This window comes from Procambarus clarkii, chromosome 47 (assembly GCF_040958095.1).
Source record: "Procambarus clarkii isolate CNS0578487 chromosome 47, FALCON_Pclarkii_2.0, whole genome shotgun sequence".
Lineage (NCBI taxonomy): Eukaryota > Metazoa > Arthropoda > Malacostraca > Decapoda > Cambaridae > Procambarus > Procambarus clarkii.
Genome location: NC_091196.1, coordinates 17,936,648 through 17,964,506, shown reverse-complemented (window position 1 = coordinate 17,964,506; position 27,859 = coordinate 17,936,648). Strand labels below are relative to the sequence as shown.

Sequence of the window (27,859 nt, the reverse complement as noted above, 5' to 3'; positions counted from 1 at the left end):
AACAATACTTGTTCTAAGAGAACAAGTATTATGGATTTGTCTTTATTTCGCCGATGGCTTTTTGCTCTCTCTGCCTCTCCTGGATTTTATATTATTCTTCCAACTTTAGCTCAATCGTTTTTATTTCTCTACGTCGCCTTCTTTGTCGTTCGTGAGAGCATTCAAGTTGTTCTGCGGTTATTGTTCTTCGTCTATAGAGGAAACGTCGTTCTCGTTCCAGTCTGCAGCTCTTCCTCTTCTGTCTTAGAGGTGTGCGGCTTGAGCCCATGTGTAGAGCCTCTGAGCTTAGTCTTGAGGCTCTGGAGGTCGGCACTGTCTAGCTGGTCGTCCCAGGCCACCTCTGTGAGGTCTTGTTCTACTTCTTCCCAGTTAATCTCTCTATTATTAAAGTTAAATCTGTTGAATTCTCCAGTAGAATTTGGGAATGGGAATTTGGGTAGATGGATGGATGGATAGAAGGTCAGATGGGGGACACAGACCCGGGCAACGCCGGGTATCTCCTTAGCAATTAATATAAATGTGGCAGAGTAAATAGGTCGCATGAAGGAATAGGTTGATATTATACCTGCTAGTATACACACCTACTGCACCCAGCATACACCTTCATGCTCGGAGCTTATACCGAGCATACACCTTATATACTCATGACATATACCGAGCATACACCATACATGCTCGGATCATATACCAAGGTGTTCCGTAACTCCCCTGCATAACAGCAGAAAGCTGCCTCTCCCTACCGCCCTCAACATGCTACCATGCCTCCCCTACAACACCACAGCCTCCAGCGCCCTCAACATGCTACCATGCCTCCCCTACAACACCACAACCTCCAGCGCCCTCAACATGCTACCATGCCTCCGCTACAACACCACAGCCTCCAGCGCCCTCAACATGCTACCATGCCTCCCCTACAACACCACAACCTCCAGCGCCCTCAACATGCTACCATGCCTCCCCTACAACACCACAACCTCCAGCGCCCTCAACATGCTACCATGCCTCCCCTACAACACCACAGCCTCCAGCGCCCTCAACATGCTACCATGCCTCCCCTACAACACCACAACCTCCAGCGCCCTCAACATGCTACCATGCCTCCCCTACAACACCACAACCTCCAGCGCCCTCAACATGCTACCATGCCTCCCCTACAACACCACAGCCTCCAGCGCCCTCAACATGCTACCATGCCTCCCCTACAACACCACAACCTCCAGCGCCCTCAACATGCTACCATGCCTCCCCTACAACACCACAACCTCCAGCTGCACTTGTGGAGACCTCCGCCCCGGACCCCGTACCCGGGCCCGAGAGCGCCACACCTGGTGTGTGCCGGGGACTTGTCAGCACACACACACTACCTGTTACCTGGCCGGCCCATAGTTACACCTCACCTCACCAACCAGATTACTGCTGGTGCTCTCTCGGGGTCTACACGTCCCCCCTTCCCTCGCTGTGGTCTTCCAACGACCCGTGACGGTTGAGGTGCAGTGACGGTGGTGGTGCAGTGACGGTGGTGGTGCAGTGACGGTGGTGGTGCAGTGACGGTGGTGGTGCAGTGACGGTGGTGGTGCAGTGACGGTGGAGGTGCAGTGACGGTGGTGGTGCAGTGACGGTGGTGGTGCAGTGACGGTGGAGGTGCAGTGACGGTGGAGGTGCAGTGACGGTGGTGGTGCAGTGACGGTGGTGGTGCAGTGACGGTGGAGGTGCAGTGACGGTGGTGGTGCAGTGACGGTGGTGGTGCAGTGACGGTGGTGGTGCAGTGACGGTGGTGGTGCAGTGACGGTGGTGGTGCAGTGACGGTGGAGGTGCAGTGACGGTGGTGGTGCAGCCTCCATTAACGTGGGCCTGTCCTACAACAGGTGTAGTGTGTTGGTGGCAGGTGTAGTGTTGGTGGCAGGTGTAGTGTGTTGGAGGCAGGTGTAGTGTGTTGGAGGCAGGTATAGTGTGTTCGAGGCAGGTGTTGTGTGTTGGAGGCAGGTGTAGTGTGTTGGAGGCATGTGTAGTGTGTTGGAAGCAGGTGTTGTGGGTTGGAGGCAGGTGTAGTGTGTTGGTGGCAGGTGTAGTGTGTTGGTGGCAGGTGTAGTGTGTTGGTGGCAGGTGTAGTGTGTTGGAGGCAGGTGTAGTGTGTTGGAGGCAGGTGTAGTGTGTTGGAGGCAGGTGCAGTGTGTTGGAGGCAGGTGTAGTGTGTTAGAGGCAGGTGTAGTGTGTTGGAGGCAGGTGTAGTGTGTTGGAGGCAGGTGTTGTGTGTTGGAGGCAGGTGTAGTGTGTTGGAGGCAGGTGTAGTGTGTTGGAGGCAGGTGTTGTGTGTTGGAGGCAGGTGTTGTGGGTTGGTGGCAGGTGTAGTGTGTTGGAGGCAGGTGTGTGTTGGAGGCAGGTGTAGTGTGTTTGAGACAGGTGTAGTTTGTTGGTGGCAGGTGTAGTGTGTTGGTGGCAGGTGTAGTGTGTTGGAGGCAGGTGTAGTGTGTTGGAGGCAGGTGTAGTGTGTTGGAGGCAGGTGTAGTGTGTTGGAGGCAGGTGTAGTGTGTTGGTGGCAGGTGTAGTGTGTTGGAGGCAGGTGTAGTGTGTTGGTGGCAGGTGTAGTGTGTTGGAGGCAGGTGTAGTGTGTTGGTGGCAGGTGTAGTGTGTTGGAGGCAGGTGTAGTGTGTTGGTGGCAGGTGTAGTGTGTTGGAGGCAGGTGTAGTGTGTTGGAGGCAGGTGTAGTGTGTTGGTGGCAGGTGTAGTGTGTTGGAGGCAGGTGTAGTGTGTTGGTGGCAGGTGTAGTGTGTTGGAGGCAGGTGTAATGTGTTGGTGGCAGGTGTAGTGTGTTGGTGGCAGGTGTAGTGTGTTGGAGGCAGGTGTAGTGTGTTGGAGGCAGGTGTAGTGTGTAGTGTGTTGGAGACAGGTGAAGATGTCCCTGAAGACTTTAGATCCATGTGACCTCACCACCGACGTTGAGCAGTTACGTCTCGGGTGCTGACCTCAGTGGTGGGTGCTGGCCTCAGTGGTGGGTGCTGGCCTCAGTGGTGGGTGCTGACCTCAGTGGTGGGTGCCTCAGTGGTGGGTGCTGGCCTCAGTGGTGGGTGCTGGCCTCAGTGGTGGGTGCCTCAGTGGTGGGTGCTGGCCTCAGTGGTGGGTGCCTCAGTGGTGGGTGCTGACCTCAGTGGTGGGTGCTGGCCTCAGTGGTGGGTGCCTCAGTGGTGGGTGCTGGCCTCAGTGGTGGGTGCCTCAGTGGTGGGTGCTGACCTCAGTGGTGGGTGCTGGCCTCAGTGGTGGGTGCTGGCCTCAGTGGTGGGTGCTGGCCTCAGTGGTGGGCGCTGGCCTCAGTGGTGGGTGCTGGCCTCAATGGTGGGTGCTGGCCTCAGTGGTGGGTGCTGGCCTCAGTGGTGGGTGCTGGCCTCAGTGGTGGGTGCTGGCCTCAGCGGTGGGTGCTGGCCTCAGTGGTGGGTGCTGGCCTCAGCGGTGGGTGCTGGCCTCAGTGGTGGGTGCTGGCCTCAGTGGTGGGTGCTGGCCTCAGTGGGTGCTGACCTCAGTGGTGGGTGCCTCAGTGGTGGGTGCTGGCCTCAGTGGTGGGTGCTGGCCTCAGTGGTGGGTGCCTCAGTGGTGGGTGCTGGCCTCAGTGGTGGGTGCTGGCCTCAGTGGTGGGTGCTGGCCTCAGTGGTGGGTGCTGGCCTCAATGGTGGGTGCTGGCCTCAGTGGTGGGTGCTGGCCTCAGTGGTGGGTGCCTCAGTGGTGGGTGCTGGCCTCAGTGGTGGGTGCTGACCTCAGTGGTGGGTGCTGGCCTCAGTGGTGGGTGCCTCAGTGGTGGGTGCTGACCTCGGTGGTGGGTGCTGACCTCAGTGGTGGGTGCCTCAGTGGTGGGTGCTGACCTCGGTGGTGGGTGCTGACCTCAGTGGTGGGTGCCTCAGTGGTGGGTGCTGGCCTCAGTGATGGGTGCTGGCCTCAGTGGTGGGTGCTGACCTCAGTGGTGGGTGCTGGCCTCAGTGGTGGGTGCTGGCCTCAGTGGTGGGTGCTGGCCTCAGTGGTGGGTGCTGGCCTCAGTGGTGGATGCTGGCCTCAGCGGTGGGTGCTGGCCTCAGAGGTGGGTGCTGGCCTCAGTGATGGGTGCTGGCCTCAGTGGTGGGTGCTGGCCTCAGCGGTGGATGCTGGCCTCAGCGGTGGGTGCTGGCCTCAGTGGTGGGTGCTGGCCTCAGTGGTGGGTGCTGGCCTCAGTGGTGGGGGCTGGCTTCAGTGGTGGGTGCCTCAGTGGTGGGTGCTGGCCTCAGTGGTGGGTGCTGGCCTCAGTGGTGGGTACTGGCCTCAGTGGTGGGTGCCTCAGTGGTGGGTGCTGGCCTCAGTGGTGGATGCTGGCCTCAGCGGTAGGTGCTGGCCTCAGCGGTGGGTGCTGGTCTCAGTGGTGGGTGCTGGCCTCAGTGGTGGGTGCCTCAGTGGTGGGTGCTGGCCTCAGTGGTGGATGCTGGCCTCAGCGGTAGGTGCTGGCCTCAGTGGTGGGTGCTGGCCTCAGTGGTGGGTGCTGGCCTCAGTGGTGGTTGCTGGCCTCAGTGGTGGTTGCTGGCCTCAGTGGTGGGTGCTGGCCTCAGTGGTGGGTGCTGGCCTCAGTGGTGGGTGCTGGCCTCAGTGGTGGGTGCTGGCCTCAGTGGTGGGTGCTGGCCTCAGTGGTGGTTGCTGGCCTCAGTGGTGGGTGCTGGCCTCAGTGGTGGGTGCTGGCCTCAGTGGTGGGTGCCTCAGTGGTGGGTGCTGGCCTCAGTGGTGGGTGCTGGCCTCAGTGGTGGGTGCTGACCTCAGTGGTGGGTGCTGGCCTCAGTGGTGGGTGCTGGCCTCAGTGGTGGGTGCTGGCCTCAGTGGTGGATGCTGGCCTCAGCGGTGGGTGCTGGCCTCAGAGGTGGGTGCTGGCCTCAGTGGTGGGTGCTGGCCTCAGTGGTGGGTGCTGGCCTCAGTGGTGGGGGCTGGCTTCAGTGGTGGGTGCCTCAGTGGTGGGTGCTGGCCTCAGTGGTGGGTGCTGGCCTCAGTGGTGGGTACTGGCCTCAGTGGTGGGTGCCTCAGTGGTGGGTGCTGGCCTCAGTGGTGGGTGCCTCAGTGGTGGGTGCTGGCCTCAGTGGTGGGTGCTGGCCTCAGTGGTGGGTACTGGCCTCAGTGGTGGGTGCCTCAGTGGTGGGTGCTGGCCTCAGTGGTGGATGCTGGCCTCAGCGGTAGGTGCTGGCCTCAGCGGTGGGTGCTGGTCTCAGTGGTGGGTGCTGGCCTCAGTGGTGGGTGCCTCAGTGGTGGGTGCTGGCCTCAGTGGTGGATGCTGGCCTCAGCGGTAGGTGCTGGCCTCAGTGGTGGGTGCTGGCCTCAGTGGTGGGTGCTGGCCTCAGTGGTGGTTGCTGGCCTCAGTGGTGGTTGCTGGCCTCAGTGGTGGGTGCTGGCCTCAGTGGTGGGTGCTGGCCTCAGTGGTGGGTGCTGGCCTCAGTGGTGGTTGCTGGCCTCAGTGGTGGGTGCTGGCCTCAGTGGTGGTTGCTGGCCTCAGTGGTGGGTGCTGGCCTCAGTGGTGGGTGCTGGCCTCAGTGGTGGCCTCAGTGGTGGGTGCTGGCCTCAGTGGTGGGTGCTGGCCTCAGTGGTGGGTGCTGGCCTCAGTGGTGGGTGCTGGCCTCAGTGGTGGCCTCAGTGGTGGGTGCTGGCCTCAGTGGTGGGTGCTGGTCTCAGTGGTGGGTGCTGGTCTCAGTGGTGGGTGCTGGCCTCAGTGGTGGGTGCTGGCCTCAGTGGTGGTTGCTGGCCTCAGTGGTGGTTGCTGGCCTCAGTGGTGGGTGCTGGCCTCAGTGGTGGGTGCTGGCCTCAGTGGTGGGTGCTGGCCTCAGTGGTGGTTGCTGGCCTCAGTGGTGGGTGCTGGCCTCAGTGGTGGTTGCTGGCCTCAGTGGTGGGTGCTGGCCTCAGTGGTGGGTGCTGGCCTCAGTGGTGGGTGCTGGTCTCAGTGGTGGGTGCTGGCCTCAGTGGTGGGTGCTGGCCTCAGTGGTGGGTGCTGGCCTCTGTGGTGGCCTCAGTGGTGGCCTCAGTGGTGGGTGCTGGTCTCAGTGGTGGGTGCTGGCCTCAGTGGTGGGTGCTGGCCTCAGTGGTGGGTGCTGGCCTCAGTGGTGGGTGCTGGCCTCAGTGGTGGGTGCTGGCCTCAGTGGTGGGTGCTGGCCTCAGTGGTGGGTGCTGACCTGAGTGGTTGGTGCTGGCCTCAGTGGTGGGTGCTGGCCTCAGTGGTGGGTGCTGGCCTCAGTGGTGGGTGCTGACCTCAGTGGTGGGTGCCTCAGTGGTGGGTGCTGGCCTCAGCGGTGGGTGCCTCAGTGGTGGGTGCTGGCCTCAGTGGTGGGTGCTGGCCTCAGTGGTGGGTGCTGGCCTCAGTGGTGGGTGCTGACCTCAGTGGTGGGTGCCTCAGTGGTGGGTGCTGGCCTCAGCGGTGGGTGCCTCAGTGGTGGGTGCTGGCCTCAGTGGTGGGTGCTGGCCTCAGCGGTGGGTGCTGGCCTCAGTGGTGGGTGCTGGCCTCAGTGGTGGGTGCTGGCCTCAGTGGTGGGTGCTGGCCTCAGTGGTGGGTGCTGGCCTCAGTGGTGGGTGCTGGCCTCAGTGGTGGGTGTTGGCCTCAGCAGTGGGTGCCTCAGTGGTGGGTGTTGGCCTCAGCAGTGGGTGCCTCAGTGGTGGGTGTTGGCCTCAGCAGTGGGTGCCTCAGTGGTGGGTGTTGGCCTCAGTGGTGGGTGCTGGCCTCAGTGGTGGGTGCTGGCCTCAGTGGTGGGTGCTGGCCTCAGTGGTGGGTGCTGACCTCAGTGGTGGGTGCCTCAGTGGTGGGTGCTGGCCTCAGCGGTGGGTGCCTCAGTGGTGGGTGCTGACCTCAGTGGTGGGTGCTGGCCTCAGCAGTGGCTGCTGGCCTCAGTGGTGGGTGCTGGCCTCAGTGGTGGGTGCTGGCCTCAGTGGTGGGTGCTGGCCTCAGTGGTGGGTGCTGGCCTCAGTGGTGGGTGTTGGCCTCAGCAGTGGGTGCCTCAGTGGTGGGTGTTGGCCTCAGCAGTGGGTGCCTCAGTGGTGGGTGTTGGCCTCAGCAGTGGGTGCCTCAGTGGTGGGTGTTGGCCTCAGTGGTGGGTGCTGGCCTCAGTGGTGGGTGCTGGCCTCAGTGGTGGGCGCTGGCCTCAGTGGTGGGTGCTGACCTCAGTGGTGGGTGCCTCAGTGGTGGGTGCTGGCCTCAGCGGTGGGTGCCTCAGTGGTGGGTGCTGACCTCAGTGGTGGGTGCTGGCCTCAGCAGTGGCTGCTGGCCTCAGTGGTGGGTGCTGGCCTCAGTGGTGGGTGCTGGCCTCAGTGGTGGGTGCTGACCTCAGTGGTGGGTGCTGACCTCAGTGGTGGGTGCCTCAGTGGTGGGTGCTGGCCTCAGCGGTGGGTGCCTCAGTGGTGGGTGCTGACCTCAGTGGTGGGTGCTGGCCTCAGCAGTGGCTGCTGGCCTCAGTGGTGGGTGCTGGCCTCAGTGGTGGGTGCTGGCCTCAGTGGTGGGTGCTGACCTCAGTGGTGGGTGCCTCAGTGGTGGGTGCTGGCCTCAGCGGTGGGTGCCTCAGTGGTGGGTGCTGACCTCAGTGGTGGGTGCTGGCCTCAGTGGTGGGTGCTGACCTCAGTGGTGGGTGCTGGCCTCAGCAGTGGGTGCTGGCCTCAGCGGTGGGTGCTGGCCTCAGTGGTGGGTGCTGGCCTCAGCAAAGCCTTATACGATATGTGTTACAATTCTGGCAAGTTAACGCTCATGGACAGTGCAGTTTGATCTATAACTTTGCACTGTTAGCAAACACTGCAGTTGGCCAGTTGCCTGTCCGACACTGTTCAACTCTGTTGACATTTTCATCATTGCAGTGAAACCTAAGACCACGTCACCCTTGGAGCTGGTAACCCGAGCTTAATGCGGCGCGTGTGTGCCTCTGAGGCACTATTGTGCTCCCGCAACACAGTAAGTGGCTCATAAATGGTCGAATTCTTGGGCCATGTTGCAGGTTATGGCACTGCACCTGCCACGTCGTGGTCAGTGTGCATCGTGTGCACTGTTGCAACTCTGTTCCTTTGTGTTCACTTGACGCTGTTGCTGTGTGTTGGTGGTGACATTGGTGCTTGTTGATGGCACTTGACACCTTCATGTTCAGCGTCAACCTTGTTGCTAGACCCGTACTGGTCCCCGCGCACAGTTACTGGGTCATAACTAGCTCCCCCGCACAGTTACTGGATCATAACTAGCTCCCGCGCACAGTTACTGGGTCATAACTAGCTCCCGCGCACAGTTACTGGGTCATAACTAGCTCCCCCGCACAGTTACTGGATCATAACTAGCTCCCGCGCACAGTTACTGGATCATAACTAGCTCCCCCGCACAGTTACTGGATCATAACTAGCTCCCGCGCACAGTTACTGGGTCATAACTAGCTCCCCCGCACAGTTACTGGATCATAACTAGCTCCCCCGCACAGTTACTGGGTCATAACTAGCTCCCCCGCACAGTTACTGGGTAATAACTAGCTCCCCCGCACAGTTACTGGGTCATAACTAGCTCCCCCGCACAGTTACTGGGTAATAACTAGCTCCCCCGCAAAGTTACTGGGTAATAACTAGCTCCCCCGCACAGTTACTGGATCATAACTAGCTCCCCCGCACAGTTACTGGATCATAACTAGCTCCCCCGCACAGTTACTGGGTCATAACTAGCTCCCCCGCACAGTTACTGGGTAATAACTAGCTCCCCCGCACAGTTACTGGATCATAACTAGCTCCCCTGCACAGTTACTGGGTAATAACTAGCTCCCCCGCACAGTTACTGGATCATAACTAGCTCCCCCGCACAGTTATTGGATCATAACTAGCTCCCCCGCACAGTTACTGGATCATAACTAGCTCCCCCGCACAGTTACTGGGTCATAACTAGCTCCCGCGCACAGTTACTGGATCATAACTAGCTCCCGCGCACAGTTACTGGATCATAACTAGCTCCCCCGCACAGTTACTGGATCATAACTAGCTCCCCCACACAGTTACTGGATCATAACTAGCTCCCCCGCACAGTTACTGGGTAATAACTAGCTCCCCCGCACAGTTACTGGGTAATAACTAGCTCCCCCGCACAGTTACTGGGTAATAACTAGCTCCCCCGCACAGTTACTGGATCATAACTAGCTCCCCCGCACAGTTACTGGATCATAACTAGCTCCCGCGCACAGTTACTGGATCATAACTAGCTCCCCTGCACAGTTACTGGATCATAACTAGCTCCCCTGCACAGTTACTGGATCATAACTAGCTCCCCTGCACAGTTACTGGATCATAACTAGCTCCCCCGCACAGTAGGTGAGGCGCCGCCACCGTGACCCCGAGTGTTGCGGTGAAGCTGTCACAGACCCTGTGTGTTGCGGTGAAGCTGTCACAGACCCTGTGTGTTGCGGTGAAGCTGTCACAGACCCTGTGTGTTGCGGTGAAGCTGCCACAGACCCTGTGTGTTGCGGTGAAGCTGTCACAGATCCTGTGTGTTGCGGTGAAGCTGTCACAGACCCTGTGTGTTACGGCGAAGCTGTCACAGACCCTGTGTGTTGCGGTGAAGTTGTCACAGACCCTGTGTGTTACGGCGAAGCTGTCACAGACCCTGTGTGTTGCGGTGAAGCTGTCACAGACCCTGTGTGTTGCGGTAAAGCTGTCACAGACCCTGTGTGTTACGGTGAAGCTGTCACAGCTTGGGAAGGATGAGCAGCAGACGCCGGGGGGGGTGTCGGGATGGCTCGCCCTGAGGACACATTATCAAGTGTACAGAGGTCAACACCGCGGTGACTGGAGCGGGAACTTGGACGTAGTTCGTCGTCAGTGTCCTTTTCAAGGGGGTCAAAAGTAAACATTGTGCACCCTTTGAGTTGGGTACACCCCAGGGTGGAGTGCTAAGTCCCACACTGTTCAATGTTCTGATGCACAAATTAACAATTGATATTCCCACACTACCTGACGAAGCCGTCATTTGTTATGCCGATGATATTTGCATTGTTGCAAATTCCCAAACTAGACTGCAAGCTCTACTTGATTCATTCGCTGCTAAAAGCATTGAATGTGGTCTTGTTATCTCTATAACTAAATCCAGAGTTCTCCATCCCAAAGAGAAAACTCATGTCCCTATAACTTTCAAGGTCAACAACCAGAACATTGAAACGTGTAGGCAGCACAAATACCTTGGAGTTGGTATTAACAGTGACATTGTAAATGATCTACACCGTAGGTTAAAAGAAAGACTAAAACCATTGACAACACTTACTGGTAAGAATATTGGTATCAATATTAAATATGCCAGACTATTCTATATGATGTTTGTTAGATCTCTCGTTGATTATAATGCTCTGCACTTAATTAATTTCCCCTCCTCTGTGTTGGACAAACTTGAAGTAGTACAGAATGAGGCCATGAGGATAATTCTTGGTGCCCCAAGATGCACAAGAATCATCAACATGAGGGAAGAACTGAAGCTTCCAACCATACTAGAGAGAATAATGCAAGTTAACACTACCTTTTGCCTTAAAGTCATGAGAGATCCTACATCTCCTGCATTGCTCAGAGACAAATTATTTAGTGCTGTTAACACCCTTTTGATTGGTGCCGACATACCAACTCACTCCTTTAATGATAATTGGCTGAGAAACAATGCTTACAATCTCATTAAACTTAACATTCCTTTTAAGTGCAATCTACCTGTCTCTGATATTCCTCTTTATCTGTACCCCTCCATTCAAGTATCATACACACCTGTCACCAAGAAAGATAATGAGAATCTTGCTCTACTCAAAGCTGTCACTCTTGAAACAATTGCCTCCTCCATCGAGAGTCTAAGATCTCACGAGCACTGTGTCTACACCGACGGCTCAGTCCAGTCTTCTACTGGACGGACTGCAGCAACATGTAGGTTTTATAGAAATAATATTTGCACAAAGTCTGTCAGTGTCAGGCTAAACAACTGGCTGACCTCCCCACAAGCAGAACTAGCAGCATTACATTTAGCAACCAGCACATTAAAAAACATTGGAGGAGGAATAATATTCTGCGATTCAAAGTCTGCTCTTCAAGCAATCGAAAACTTCTCTTGGAAGATCGACAGCAAGAACCTCATACTCCCAATTATAAATGACCTAATTGATGCACAGAGTAACGGGTCTCGAATCTCCTTTGTATGGATACCTTCACACATAAATATAACCCATCATAATGAGACAGACATTGCAGCCAAATTAGCGTGTAACAAGTTTGAAGTTGAATTAGATCTAGGTATCCCCATCTCTGCTGTCAAAACTGTATTGATCCAAACATTCAGATCTGATAGGAAAGAACTTACTGACTCCCAACGACCTGAAAGTACTAGTATAAAAAGCTATGATTTGTTCAGATCTGAAACCTACATCTATGGACAGCACAAAACGTCCACTAGACTGTGCGACACAGTGGTTGCAAGGATCAGGTTGGGTTACCGTTACCTGTGGCAGGTGGCTGCAGGTGACGGGTCTCCCAATCCTGAGCACTCCAGTTGCAAACTCTGTGAGCAGGAACTACGGCATGATCTCCCGCACTACATCACTGAATGCCCAGTTATTAGACCTTTCAGACCAGTTGGCATGAGGTACCTGGAGCTTTGCAATTACTTTATTCACTCTCGTATTCTTGAAGATATCCTCACAGTATACCCAAAATTTGCCAGTGCAGGCTATTAAACATATAGCCCTGTATGACTAACCATCCTGCGAGATGGGGACTTGTATTATCACTGCTACCTTATTCAATCTTGTATTGTTGTTATTCTCAAAATGCATCCGGAGTCTGCCAGTGCAGACCGCTTATCACATGCCTCTGTATGACTAACCATCCTGTGTGATGAGGATTTTTTAGCATCACCTAGTTAGCTTCTTTTTGACACACTGTACTCCACTTCATATAGTCTAGGGTAGCTGCACTAATGCAGATGTACCTAATATGTTAATAAAAAAAAAAAGTCTCCATCGACTGTATTTACTATCTCAAAGTTGTTGACGGTGTTCCAGCTCTAATTGTTGCTACTGGACGCTCCTGTCTCGTCGTATTTGCTCTTCATTATGTATCTTAATTTAGCGTTCCTTGAGTTTGTTGGGTGAGCAGGCATGCACGATGGTCCTTTACACAGCTTGACCACAACGTTACTGTTACGTTGATGCAATGTTGTAACAATGTAGTTAAAAAGCGTCGTTGCGGAGTGTGTGAAGCAGTACATTATGTACAGCAGAACAAAATTTGGATATGGAGGACCAAACATCATTTTCTTGCTTCATAGGATTCACTGAGAATTGCGACAGAAACCGATCTTTCTTAAAAGTTAGCAATGTGGCCGATCCCGAATTGGTTGCGGCAGACTCAACCAATGCCATCAATTAGTGGCTTTAGGCATACTGTGCCTAAAGCCACTAATGACCACAGCGTTTCGGGCAAGATGTGGGAGAAACACTTAGACTAAAACTTAAAACTAATTGAGATCAAAAGCATAAATTGAAGTGAAAAAGGAAAAAACATACATATACACACAAGCAACCTCCGCCGACGAAAGGAGTTATCAAAGCATTCTCCACAGAGGTGAGCCTAGAGGCCTAGACCAATGCCAAGGTTGGTGGCGAAGCTGTGACAGAAAACGGAGAGGAGCGAGGCAGGACTGAAGTACTTTATGTTTGGTCAGTGATACTTGTCGCTGATGAGGGGGCTCCTGGCCTAACTTTGTCTGTATAGACACAGGCCAGGTGTCTGTGTGTGTAAACACAGGTCAGGTGTCTGTGTGTATAAACACAGGCCACGTGTTTGTATAAACACAGGCCAGGTGTCTGTGTGTGTAAACACAGGCCAGGTGTCTGTGTGTGTGTAAACACAGGCCAGGTGTTTGTGTGTGTAAACACAGGCCAGGTGTCTGAGTGTGTAAACACAGGCCAGGTGTGTGTGTGTGTGAACACAGGCCAGGTGTTTGTGTGTGTAAACACAGGCCAGGTGTCTGTGTGTGTAAACACAGGCCAGGTGTTTGTGTGTATAAACACAGGCCAGGTGTTTGTGTGTGTAAACACAGGCCAGGTGTTTGTGTGTATAAACACAGGTCAGGTGTTTGTGTGTGTAAACACAGGCCAGGTGTTTGTGTGTATAAACACAGGCCAGGTGTTTGTGTGTATAAACACAGGCTAGGTGTTTGTGTGTATAAACACAGGCCAGGTGTTTGTGTGTGTAAACACAGGCCAGGTGTCTGTGTGTGTAAACACAGGCCAGGTGTTTGTGTGTATAAACACAGGCTAGGTGTTTGTGTGTATAAACACAGGCTAGGTGTTTGTGTGTATAAACACAGGCCAGGTGTTTGTGTGTATAAACACAGGCCAGGTGTCTGTGTGTGTAAACACAGGCCAGGTGTCTGTGTGTGTAAACACAGGCCAGGTGTCTGTGTGTGTAAACACAGGCCAGGTGTTTGTATAAACACATGCCAGGTGTTTGTGTGTTTATATGGCTTTTATTATGTGTTTGTGAGTAAAAAGGAGCTTGTGCTGTGTGTGCAAGCAGCGTGTGTGTGAGTTTGTGTGTGTACTCACCTAGTTGTGCTTGCGGGGGTTGAGCTTTGGCTCTTTGCTCCCGGCACACAACTGTCAGTCAACTAATGTACAGGTTCCTGAGCCTATTGAGCGCTATCATATCTACATTTGAAATTGTATATTTGTGATTACCTTAAGTGAAGTTACAGGATGAGAGCTACGCTCGTGGTGTCCCGTCTTCCCAGCACTCTTTGTTGTGTGTACTCACCTAATTGTGCTTGCGGGGGTTGAGCTCTGGCTCTTTGGTCCCGCCTCGCAACCATCAATCAACAGGTGTACAGGTTTCTGAGCCTATTGGGCTCTATCATATCTACACTTGAAACTGTGTGTGGAGTCAGCCTCCACCACATCACTTCCTAATGCATTCCATTTGTCAACCACTCTGACACTAAAAAGTTCTTTCTAATATCTCTGTGGCTCATTTGGACACTCAGTTTCCACCTGTGTCCCCTTGTGCGTGTTCCCCTTGTGTTAAATAGCCTGTCTTTATCTACCCTATCGATTCCCTAGAGAATCTTGAATGTGGTGATCATGTGTGTGTGTGTGTGTGTGTGTGTGTGTGTGTGTGTGTACTCACCTATTTGTGTCTGCAGGCTCGAGCATTTACTCTTGGATCCCGCCTTTCTAGCCATCGGTTGTTTATTGCAATGACTCCGGTCCTATTTCCCTATCATTTCTAACCATAAAATTATGAATAGAGTTAGCTTCCACGACCTGCTCCTTAAGTGCAATCCATTTTTCTACTACTCCCAAACTAAAAGAAAACTTCTAACATCTCTGTGACTCATCTGAGTTTCCAGCTTCCACCCATGTCCCCTCGTTCTGTTACTATTACGTGTGAACATTTCGTCTATTTCCACTGTCAATACCCCCAAAATATTTTATATGTACCTATCATATCCCCTCCTCTCCCTTCTTGTTTCTAATGTCGTAAGGTTCAGTTCCTTCAGGCACTCTTCATATCCCATCCCTCGTAACTCTGGGATGAGCTTCGTCGCAAACTTCTGAACCTTTTCCAGTTTCCTTATGTGTTTCTTCAAGTGGGGACTCCATGATGGCGCGGCATAATCTAAGACTGCTCACACGTTGGCAGTGTAAAGCGCCCTAAAAAAAACTCACTTAGATTTCTGAATCATGTTCTAACTTTTGCCAGTGTAGAGTACGCTGCTGTCGTTATCCTATTTATATGTGCCTCAGGAGTTAGATTAGGTGTTACGTCCACTCCCAGGTCTCTTTTTCGAATCGTCACAGGTAGGCAGTTTCCCTTCATTGTGTACTGTCCCTATGGTCTTCTGTCACGTAATCCCATTTCCATAACTTTACATTTGCTCGTGTTGAACTACAGTAGCCATTTCTATGACTATCTCTGCAATATGTTCAAGTCCTCTTGGAGGATCCTACAATCCTCATCTGTCGAATATCGACATGTAGGATTCTACTCCTGTAAACATGTCATTTACGTATATTAGAAATAGAACTGGTCCCAGGACCGATCCTTGAGGTACTCCACTCGTTACTGTTCGCCAGTCCGACTTCTCGCCCCTTACCGTAACCCTCTGGCTCCTTCCAGTTAGGTAGTTCGTTACCCATACTAGGGCCTTTCCGCTCACTCCCGCCTGCCTCTCAAGTATGAATAGCAGTCTCATGTGCGGTACTGTGTCAAAGGCTTTTCCCGGCCAACACTGAGACGTGGACTGCTAAGCTGGGCCCCACTCTTCACCCAGTTACCTCACCCAGCCACCTCCCACAGACCAACAACCACCTCGGCGTTATTGTCTACACACCAATGACCTTGGTTGATTACCGATGGCCAGGGAGGAGGGACGGGAGCCAGGGAGGGGGGACGGGAGACAGGGAGGGCGAGACAGGGAGCCAGGGAGGGCGAGACAGGGAGCCAGGGAGGGCGAGACAGGGAGATACAAAGCCAGCAATAGACCCATCACTGCAACTATTGTTGGCAACTAGGCGCTGCTGTGGTGCCCATAACAAGGGGTCAAGGGAGCTCCAGTAAAGATGATTTACGCGCCGTTAACTATCACTTCTATACAATTACTCCGGCTCGGTGTGAAGGCGCGCCCTTAATGACCTCATTTGCATACTCACCACAACTGTTTGTTCTTGAACCAGGAAATAATCACAGTACTGTGGCGGGTGAGTGTTGGTGGGAGGCGGGCGCGGCGGTCCACTTGACTGTGATGGCTGGCACTCAGTACGGCTCCAGGGATTACACAGGTCCACTTGACTGTGATGGCTGGCGCTCAGTACGGCTCCAGGGATTACACAGGTCCACTTGACTGTGATGGCTGGCGCTCAGTACGGCTCCAGGGATTACACAGGTCCACTTGACTGTGATGGCTGGCACTCAGTACGGCTCCAGGGATTACACAGGTCCACTTGACTGTGATGGCTGGCGCTCAGTACGGCTCCAGGGATTACTGCTCTTTACATGTCTTGTTTGGCTCAAAGATAACTCGTGTGTTCGAGAGTTTTCCAGGCACCAGTTGGGACGGGGAGTTGATAGTCCGGCTGACGGAAGCGTTACTCTTCCACCTGTCAACTGGAAATGTTTCTTGACCGTTAAATTTGACACCAAATGATCGCGTGACAGCTTCCTTGACGCCACATTTGATTAGACAATCCAAGAACACTAGATGACAGAACAGTTGGATTCTCGTTGACACTACAGGTTCCTGGAATGTTCCTCCACACATGTTCTCCCGTGTTCACTTTCCCTCCACACTTGTTCTCCCGTGTTCGCTGTTCCTCACTGAGGTGGACCAGCTCCATTAAAAGTGTAAAATAATCTATGGAAAGAAATACTTATCAGTGTTCTTCCCAAGTGAAGAACAACCTGCGTAACAGAGAACATTCCTTCTAACAAGTGTAACACTCCAATATTACAAGTGTAATTGGCAATATAATTAGAGATGGTAATTAATAGTGATAATGAAGCAGTAATTACCACACTGTACTGGAAGTGTAACAAGCACAGTGGTTGTGTGTTCACTTACCTTCCCGCCGGCTCGCTCCGTCTTCATCCCCTGCAACTGAACAAACATCAAGTAAGGAATCTTGTACTTGAACACCATTTAGTAACTCTTAACAAAATTTAAAACATAAAAATATGCTAAATTTATCTTTAAACAATAAATATATGAGTTTTTACCTTTGTTGGTTATCAGACCATGTTGCTAGAAGGGGGCACCACCGCGGCCATTACCCTCCTCCTACCTCAGAACCCATACCTGCCCCTGCTTCTCCCCTGCCCCTAGCACACCCTCTTTCTGACGCCCAACTTCACTCTACCTCTCAGCCCCCCTATGTCTCTCAGACCCTCCCTACCCCTCAGACCCACTATGCCCTTCAGACACCCGTAATTGCCCAGACCCCATCTGCCCCCCAGCCCCCCTGCCTCTCATATTCCCTCTGCCTCTTATTCCCCTGCCTATTCCCTGACACTCCCCACCTCACAACCACTTATTGGAGATTGGTCTGCGGCCATCTCTCGCCTGCAGCACATAACGAGAGAGACAGGTAGGCAGATGAGTTACATGAACTCCGGTACCAGAGTTTCCAAGAAGAGTCTCAAGATTTAGTTCACCAGTACTGATGGGATATCCAAAAAAGCAGAGGAAATAAAAGAATGGGTTAGTGAAGCAGATCCAGACATGATTGCTATAGTGGAAACTAAAATAAATTATATGATCTCAAATGCAATCTTCCCAGAGGGATACCAAGGGATAACGAAAGAAAGGAGATAGGGAGGGGGAATGGTACTCCTCACAAAGCAGAAATGGAAATTTGAGGAACTTGAGAATCTGGGGACTAGTGGAAACAAGCTCCATACTTGGGATTCTGACAAGTGATGGAAAGAGGATTGTGATCTTGATAATCTACAATCCCCACCAAACAGTAGAAGGCCCAGACAGGATGATAACAAAACATGTATAGATGAACTGCAGAGGGCAGCAGCAACAACAGCTCACAGAATGAGAGCAGAACTGCTGGTCATGGGGGACCTCAATCATAGAGAGCTCGATTGGGAATCAAGAAATCCTCTTTGATGGATAAGAAACGTGGGGAGCAAAATTAGTGAAAGTTATAGATAGGAATCTCCTAACACAACATATGAAAGAAGACACTAGGGACAAAGGAGGGGATCCACGGAGCCTATTAGACGTTATTTTCACCCAGAATAAGGAAGACATTACGAATATAGAACATGAAAGACCACAGAAGCCACTGACCATTGTGTCCTAGTTATTGACTTCATGATCGAGCTTAAAATTGTGACCACAGGATATGACGTCTGAAAACGGAGAGTAGACTATAGGGAAGGGGATTACAGGAGCATAAGCAAATATCTGGGAGAAGTGCAGTGGGAGGAAGAACTAAGAGGAAATACAGTCCAAGATACGATGGACTTAGTCAAGTGAAAATGCAAGGAGGCCGAAGAGAGTTTTATTCAACAGTAAAAGAAAAAAGTAGGAGAGAATAGAATAACCCATAGTTTAATAGACAGTGTCAGGATGCAAAAATGAGAAGCAGGAGGGAGTGGAGAAAGTACACAGGACAAAGGACAGAGGACAATAAGATTAGATGCAAAAGAGCTAGGAACGATTACATTAACATAAGAAGAGTATCGGAAAGGAATTATGAAAACGATATTGCCATCAAAACAAAGAAGCATCCTAAACTACTACATAGTCATATAAGAAGGAAAATGTCAGGGAACAACCAAGTGACAAGACTAAAGAAAACAGATGGAACATGTACGGAAAGTGACAAGGAAATCTGCGAGGCACTGAATGCCAGTTTCCATGAAGTGTTCACAATCGAGCCTGAGCAGCTCCCATTGGTAGAAGAGGAGATGATCGAAGATGAGAGACAAACGGATATAGAGGTAATGATAACGGCAGAGGAGGAAATGAAACAGTTGACAACACTGGATGCAACTAAAGCAGTTGGACCAGACAAAGTATCACCGTGGATACTAAAAGAGGCAGCGCAGGCCCTCAGCGTGCCTCTGGCAAGGATCTTTAACGAGTCACTTATGTCGAGAGCTCGATTGGGAATCAAAAATTCCTCTATCATGGATAAGAAACGTGGGGAGCAAAATTAGTGAAAGTTATAGATAGGAATTTCCTAACACAACATATGAAAGAAGACACTAGGGAAAAAGGAGGTGATACACGGAGCCTATTAGACGTTGGTCTAGGTCTACTTTTAGTTAGTCTACTTCCAGCCCAGTTGCTGGAAGAAAGCAAATGTCGTACCGATTTTCAAGAAAGGAGATAGGGAAGAGGCACTTAGCTACAGACCCGTATCACTGACAAGCATCCCCTGTAAAGTACTTGTAGGAATAAATAGGTTAAGACTTGTTGCGCACCTGGAGAACATTAGGTATGTAAACAAACACCAACATGGGTTCAGAGAAGGGAAATCATGCCTAACAAACCTTTTGGAATGTTATGATAAAGTAACAAGAATAAGGTAAGACAGAGAAGCATGGGCTGACTGCATATTTCTGGACTGCCAAAAAGCCTTTGACACAGTACCGCACAGGAGAGTGCTATTCAAACTTGAGAGGCAGGAGAGAGTAAGCGTAAGCGGAAAGGCCCTAGCATGGGTAAGGAACTACCTAACAGGAAGGACCCAAAGAGTAACGGTAAGGGACGAGAAGTCTGACTGGTGAACCGTAACTAGTGGAGTACCTCAAGGATCGGTGCTGGTTCTGTTTCTAATATTCGTAAACAACATGTCTGCAGGAGTCGAGTCCTATATGTCGATGTTCGCGGATGACGCGAAATTAATGAGACGAGTTGTGACAGATGAGGATTGTAGAATCCTCCAAGAGGAATTCAACAAACAACAAACTCAGATGGCTACCGGAGTTCAACACGAACAAGTGTAAAGTTATGAAAATGAGATTAGGTGATAGGAGACCAAAGGGACAGTACACAATGAAGGGGAACTGCCTTCCTGTGACGATTCGAGAAAGAGACATGTGAGTGGACGTAACACCTAATCTAACTCCTGAGGCACATATAAATAGGTAACAGCAGCAGCGTACTCCACGCTAGCAAAAGTTAGAACGTCTTTCGGAAACCTAAGTAAGGAGGCATTCATTCAGAGCGTTTTACACTGTTTAAGTGAGACCAGTTTTAGAGTATGCCGCCCCGTCATGGAGTCCCCTCCTAAAGAAACACATTAGGAAACTGGAAAAGGTTAACAAAAATTGTGACGGGGCTAGTCCCGGAGTTGCATGGGATGGAATATGAAGAGCGCCTGAAGGAACTGAACCTGACGACGATAGAAAAAAGGAGGGAGCGAGGGAATATAATAGCAACATACAAAATACTTTGGGGGATTGACAGATTGGAAATAGACGAAATGTTCACACGGAATAGTAAGAGAACAAGGGGACATGGGGTAGAAGCTGGAAACTCAGATTAGTCATAGAGATGTTAGAAGGTTTTCTTTTAGCGTGAGAGTAATGGGGAAATGGAATGAACTAAAGGAGCATATTGTGGAAGCAAACACTCTTCATAGCTTTAAAACTAGGTATGATAGAGAAGAATGACAGGAGTCATTGCTTTAAACAACCGGCGGCTGCTAAGGCGGGATCCAAGAGCCAACGATCGAACCTGCATACTCAAATAGGTGAGTACACACACACACACACACACACACACACACACACACACACACACACACACACACACACACACACACACACACACACACACACACACACACACACACACACACACACACACACACACACACACACACACACACACACACACACACACACACACACACACACACACACAGATCCTGCAGGCACAAATATACCACTTCACACCCTCTTTCACCCAGAGATCATTCATCAAAACTTTAATTAAACAAGACTGAAGTTTGTCTTCGTCTCCCTGTAATGCTTTTGTGGCCGACTGTTGGCATGTGTGGACTCACCTAGTTGTGCTTGCGGGGGTTGAGCTCTGTTTTTTCGGTCCGCCTCTCAACTGTCAATCAATCAACTGTTACTAATTACTAACTAACCATTTTTTCCACACAAACAGCCCGTAACAGCTGTCTAACTCCCAGGTACCTATTTACTGCTAGGTAACAGGGGCATCAGGGTGAAAGAAACTCTGCCCTTCTGTTTCCAGGAAGCGAACCCCGGTCCACAGGACTACATATATAGCGTGCTGTCCACTTATCCACCAGCGCCCTATGTGTATGTGTGTGTGTGTGTGCGCGCGGGTGTGTGTGTGTGTGCGCGCGTGTGTGTGTACTCACCTAGTTGTACTCACCTAGTTGTGCTTTCGGGGGTTGAGCTCTGGCTCTTTGGTCCCGCCTCTCAACTGTCAATCAACAGGTGTACAGGTTCCTGAGCCTATTGGGCTCTATCATATCTACACTTGAAACTGTGTGGTGGAGGCTGACTCCATACACAGTTTCAAGTGTAGATATGATAGAGCCCAATAGGCTCAGGAACCTGTACACCTGTTGATTGACAGTTGAGAGGCGGGACCAAAGAGCCAGAGCTCAACCCCCGCAAGCACAACTAGGTGAGTACAACTAGGTGAGTACACACACACACACACACACACACACACACACACACACACAAACACACACACACACACCCGCGCGCACACACACACACACACATACACAATAGGGCGCTGGTGGATAAGTGGACAGCACGCTATATATGTGTGTGTGTGTGTGTGTGTGTGTGTGTGTGTGTGTGTGTGTGTGTGTGTGTGTGTGTGTGTGTGTGTGTGTGTGTGTCTGTCTGTCCGTGTGTGTGTGTGTGCGTGTGTGTGCGTGTGTGTGTGTGTGTGTGTGTGTGACTGGGATTCCCATCCCATGAGCTGGAGCTTCCCAGGACGTCACGAGAGGAGGGCGGCCACCAGAGACTGGTTCCTTGTGATCATCAGTGAACAATGTTCTCCAGGCTTCACTAGAACAGTGCCAGCCGGCACTGGTCTTCCCCGCCCTCACAGCCAATCACAGTGCCTCTCTCACCACACCAGAGCCCTTGGCTGGCCTTGTCATTAGTGTCAACTGGGGGACACAGGGGCGGCAGGCTTCGAGACCCAGATTTGGGGATTGTGTAGGACCGGACATGTGGAGGTGACGCAGACGGCGAGTGAAGGTACTCTGTGGACAGCCAGAGTACTCCTGCATGAGGACAACCACAGTACTCGTGCATGAGGACAACCACAGTACTCGTGCATGAGGACAACCACAGTACTCGTGTATGAGGACAGCCACAGTACTCCTGCATGAGGACAACCACAGTACTCGTGTATGAGGACAGCCACAGTACTCCTGCATGAGGACAACCACAGTACTCGTGTATGAGGACAGCCAGAGTACTCCTGCATGAGGACAACCACAGTACTCGTGTATGAGGACAACCACAGTACTCGTGTATGAGGACAGCCACAGTACTCGTGCATGAGGACAACCACAGTACTCGTGTATGAGGACAACCACAGTACTCGTGCATGAGGACAACCACAGTACTCCTGCATGAGGACAACCACAGTACTCCTGCATGAGGACAACCACAGTATGGGGTGCACAATACACTACCACCACAGGACGAGTATGGGGTGCACAATACACTACCACCACAGGACGAGTATGGGGTGCTCAATACACTACCACCACAGGACGAGTATGGGGTGCACAATACACTACCACACACAGGACGAGTATGGGGTGCTCAATACACTACCACCACAGGACGAGTATGGGGTGCACAATACACTACCACACACAGGACGAGTATGGGGTGCACAATACACTACCACTCCCAGGACGAGTATGGGGTGCACAATACACTACCACACACAGGACGAGTATGGGGTGCACAATACACTACCACTCCCAGGACGAGTATGGGGTGCACAATACACTACCACACACAGGACGAGTATGGGGTGCACAATACACTACCACTCCCAGGACGAGTATGGGGTGCACAATACACTACCACTCCCAGGACGAGTATGGGGTGCACAATACACTAACAATCAGGGAGAGGTCCGGGGGATTGAGATCTCACACAACCTGTCACCTGAAGCCCACATCAACCAGATACCATCAGGTCAACTCTTGAGAATATTCAGCGTCGGTGTGGAGTCCTTATCCTGCCTGGTGTGTCACCTGACTTGTCCCGCAGCTGCGAGATGGACAGCTGCACGAGGGCACGGGGATGCACAGCTGCACGACGGCACGGGGATGGACAGCTGCACGACGGCACGGGGATGCACAGCTGCACGACGGCACAGGGATGGACAGCTGCACGACGGCACGGGGATGGACAGCTGCACGAGGGCACGGGGATGCACAGCTGCACGAGGGCACGGGGATGGTCAGCTGCACGACGGCACGGGGGATGGACAGCTGCACGAGGGCACGGGGATGGTCAGCTGCACGAGGGCACGGGGATGGTCAGCTGCACGACGGCACGGGGGATGGACAGCTGCACGAGGGCATGGGGATGGTCAGCTGCAAGAGGGCACGGGGATGGACAGCTGCACGAGGGCACGGGGATGGACTGCTGCACGAGGGCACGGGGATGGACTGCTGCACGAGGGCACGGGGATGGACTGCTGCACGAGGGCACGGGGATGGACTGCTGCACGAGGGCACGGGGATGGACTGCTGCACGAGGGCACGGCGATGGACAGTTGCACGAAGGCACGGCGATGGACAGTTGCACGATGGCACGGGGATGGACAGCTGCACGGCGGCACGAGGATGGCTCCATCTACTTAAATAATTATGAAAAGACATGTACCATCATGTTAGTGATAGTGAGAGGTGCCAGGACTGTACCGCCATCATGTTAGTGATAGTGAGAGGTGCCAGGACTGTACCACCATCATGTTAGTGATAGTGAGAGGTGCCAGGACTGTACCGCCATCATGTTAGTGATAGTGAGAGGTGCCAGGACTGTACCACCATCATGTTAGTGATAGTGAGAGTTGCCAGGACTGTACCACCATCATGTTAGTGATAGTGAGAGGTGCCAGGACTGTACCACCATCATGTTAGTGATAGTGAGAGGTGCCAGGACTGTACCGCCATCATGTTAGTGATAGTGAGAGGTGCCAGGACTGTACCACCATCATGTTAGTGATAGTGAGAGGTGCCAGGACTGTACCACCATCATGTTAGTGATAGTGAGAGGTGCCAGGACTGTACCACCACCATGTTAGTGATAGTGAGAGGTGCCAGGACTGTACCACCACCATGTTAGTGATAGTGAGAGGGGCCAGGACTGTACCACCACCATGTTAGTGATAGTGAGAGGTGCCAGGACTGTACCACCATCATGTTAGTGATAGTGAGAGGGGCCAGGACTGTACCACCACCATGTTAGTGATAGTGAGAGGGGCCAGGACTGTACCACCACCATGTTAGTGATAGTGAGAGGTGCCAGGACTGTACCACCATCATGTTAGTGATAGTGAGAGGGGCCAGGACTGTACCGCCATCATGTTAGTGATGGTGAGAGGTGCCAGGACTGTACCGCCATCATGTTAGTGATAGTGAGAGGAGCCAGGACTGTACCACCATCATGTTAGTGATAGTGAGAGGTGCCAGGACTGTACCGCCATCATGTTAGTGATGGTGAGAGGTGCCAGGACTGTACCGCCATCATGTTAGTGATAGTGAGAGGTGCCAGGACTGTACCACCATCATGTTAGTGATAGTGAGAGGTGCCAGGACTGTACCGCCATCATGTTAGTGATGGTGAGAGGTGCCAGGACTGTACCGCCATCATGTTAGTGATAGTGAGAGGTGCCAGGACTGTACCACCATCATGTTAGTGATAGTGAGAGGTGCCAGGACTGTACCGCCATCATGTTAGTGATGGTGAGAGGTGCCAGGACTGTACCGCCATCATGTTAGTGATAGTGAGAGGTGCCAGGACTGTACCGCCATCATGTTAGTGATAGTGAGAGGTGCCAGGACTGTACCACCGAGGAAGTGTGGTACTCATCACTATTCACAGCCTCACCAACCAGAGTAGGGCAACGTGGGAGTGGGACAGAGAGGGTGAGGGAGGGATAGGCAGGCAGGCAGGCAGGTAGGGAGGTAGGGAGGGACGCAGGGAGGGAGAAAGGTAGTCAGGAAGGAAGAGAGGCGAGGCAGGGAGGCAGGAAGGGAGGCGAGGCAGGGAGGGATGGAGGGAGACGAGGTCAGGGCCCGTGAAGGGTCAAAGGTCATCAAGGTTCCCTCCCGGAAAGCAGAAGGAAGTGGATTGCTGGAAGGTCAGCTGCTGCTTCCTGGCGCCCACACACGCCCTTGTTGCTGCTGCTGCTTCCCGGCACCCACACACACCCTTGTTGCTGCTGCTGCTGCTTCCCGCCACCCACACACGCCCTTGTTGCTGCTGCTGCAGCTTCCCGCCACCCACACACGCCCTTGTTGCTGCTGCTGCTGCAGCTTCCCGCCACCCACACACACCCTTGTTGCTGCTGCTGCTGCTTCCCGCCACCCACACACGCCCTTGTTGCTGCTGCTGCAGCTTCCCGCCACCCACACACGCCCTTGTTGCTGCTGCTGCTGCTTCCCGCCACCCACACACGCCCTTGTTGCTGCTGCTGCAGCTTCCCGCCACCCACACACACCCTTGTTGCTGCTGCTGCTGCTTCCCGCCACCCACACACACACTTGTTGCTGCTGCTGCAGCTTCCCGCCACCCACACACACCCTTGTTGCTGCTGCAGCTTCCCGCCACCCACACACACCCTTGTTGCTGCTGCTGCTTCCTGCCACCCACACACGCCCTTGTTGCTGCTGCTGCTTCCCACCACCCACACACGCCGTTGTTGCTGCTGCTGCTGCTTCCTGCCACCCACACACGCCCTTGTTGCTGCTGCTGCTGCTTCCCGCCACCCACACACGCCCTTGTTGTTGCTGCTGCAGCTTCCCGCCACCCACACACGCCCTTGTTGCTGCTGCTGCTGCTTCCCGCCACCCACACACGCCCTTGTTGTTGCTGCTGCAGCTTCCCGCCACCCACACACGCCCTTGTTGCTGCTGCTGCTGCTTCCTGCCACCCACACACGCCCTTGTTGCTGCTGCTGCTGCTTCCCGCCACCCACACACGCCCTTGTTGCTGCTGCTTCCTGCCACCCACACACGCCCTTGTTGCTGCTGCTGCTGCTTCCCGCCACCCACACACGCCCTTGTTGCTGCTGCTGCAGCTTCCCGCCACCCACACACACCCTTGTTGCTGCTGCTGCTTCCCACCACCCACACACGCCCTTGTTGCTGCTGCTGCTTCCCACCACCCACACACGCCCTTGTTGCTGCTGCTGCTGCTTCCCGCCACCCACACACACCCTTGTTGCTGCTGCAGCTTCCCGCCACCCACACACACCCTTGTTGCTGCTGCTGCTTCCTGCAACCCACACACGCCCTTGTTGCTGCTGCTGCTTCCCACCACCCACACACGCCCTTGTTGCTGCTGCTGCTGCTTCCTGCCACCCACACACGCCCTTGTTGCTGCTGCTGCTTCCCACCACCCACACACGCCCTTGTTGCTGCTGCTGCAGCTTCCTGCCACCCACACACGCCCTTGTTGCTGCTGCTGCTTCCCACCACCCACACGCCCTTGTTGCTGCTGCTGCTGCTTCCCGCCACCCACACACACCCTTGTTGCTGCTGCTGTTGCTGCTTCCCACCACCCACACACGCCCTTGTTGCTGCTGCTTCCCGCCACCCACACACACCCTTGTTGCTGCTGCTGTTGCTGCTTCCCACCACCCACACACGCCCTTGTTGCTGCTGCTGTTGCTGCTTCCCGCCACCCACACACACCCTTGTTGCTGCTGCTGTTGCTGCTTCCCACCACCCACACACACCCTTGTTGCTGCTGCTGTTGCTGCTTCCCGCCACCCACACACGCCCTTGTTGCTGCTGCTGTTGCTGCTTCCCGCCACCCACACACGCCCTTGTTGCTGCTGCTGCTGCTTCCCGCCACCCACACACGCCCTTGTTGCTGCTGCTGCTGCTTCCTGCTACCCATACACGCCCTTGTTGCTGCTGCTGCAGCTTCCTGCCACCCACACACGCCCTTGTTGCTGCTGCTGCTTCCCGCCACCCACACACGCCCTTGTTGCTGCTGCTGCTGCTTCCTGCCACCCATACACGCCCTTGTTGCTGCTGCTGCTGCTTCCTGCCACCCACACACGCCCTTGTTGCTGCTGCTGCTGCTGCTGCTTCCTGCCACCCATACACGCCCTAGTTGCTGCTGCTGCTGCTTCCTGCCACCCACACACGCCCTTGCTGCTGTTGCTGCTGCTGCTTCCCGCCACCCACACACGCCCTTGCTGCTGTTGCTGCTGCTGCTGCTGCTGCTTCCCACCACCCACACACGCCCTTGCTGCTGTTGCTGCTGCTGCTGCTGCTTCCCGCCAGCCACACACGCCCTTGTTGCTGCTGCTGCTGCTTCCCACCACCCACACACGCCCTTGTTGCTGCTGCTGCTGCTGCTGCTGCTTCCTGCCACCCATACACGCCCTTGTTGCTGCTGCTGCTGCTTCCTGCCACCCACACACGCCCTTGTTGCTGCTGCTGCTGCTTCCTGCCACCCACACGCGCCCTTGTTGCTGCTGCTGCTGCTTCCCGCCACCCACACGCGCCCTTGTTGCTGCTGCTGCTGCTTCCTGCCACCCACACGCGCCCTTGTTGCTGTTGCTGCTGCTGCTTCAAGCCACCCACACACGCCCTTGTTGCTGCTGCTGCTCCTTCCTGCCACCCACACGCGCCCTTGTTGCTGCTGCTGCTGCTGCTTCCTGCCACCCACACGCGCCCTTGTTGCTGCTGCTGCTGCTGCTGCTGCTTCCCGCCACCCACACACGCCCTTGTTGCTGCTGCTGCTCCTTCCTGCCACCCACACGCGCCCTTGTTGCTGCTGCTCCTTCCCGCCACCCACACACGCCCTTGTTGCTGCTGCTGCTGCTTCCCGCCACCCACACACGCCCTTGTTGCTGCTGCTGCTTATCACCACCCACACACGCCCTTGTTGCTGCTGCTGCTTCCCGCAACCCACACACGCCCTTGTTGCTGCTGCTGCTTCCCACCACCCACACACGCCCTTGTTGCTGCTGCTGCTGCTGCTGCTTCCCGCCACCCACACACGCCCTTGTTGCTGCTGCTGCTGCTTCCCGCCACCCACACACGCCCTTGTTGCTGCTGCTGCTTCCCACCACCCACACACGCCCTTGTTGCTGCTGCTGCTGCTGCTTCCCACCACC

At 53.7% G+C, this 27,859-nt stretch overlaps 1 protein-coding gene across 1 annotated transcript in view; it reads right to left on the bottom strand.

Moving 5' to 3' along the window:
* The window catches only part of LOC123762883 (enteropeptidase), a 125,187-nt gene that overhangs the window by 46,520 nt on the left and 50,808 nt on the right, over positions 1 to 27,859 (bottom strand). Inside the window, exon 3 of the mRNA XM_069302011.1 lies at positions 16,571 to 16,606. Within this exon, the coding sequence (XP_069158112.1) occupies positions 16,571 to 16,606 (36 nt within the window). The remainder of the gene's footprint in view (positions 1 to 16,570; positions 16,607 to 27,859) is intronic.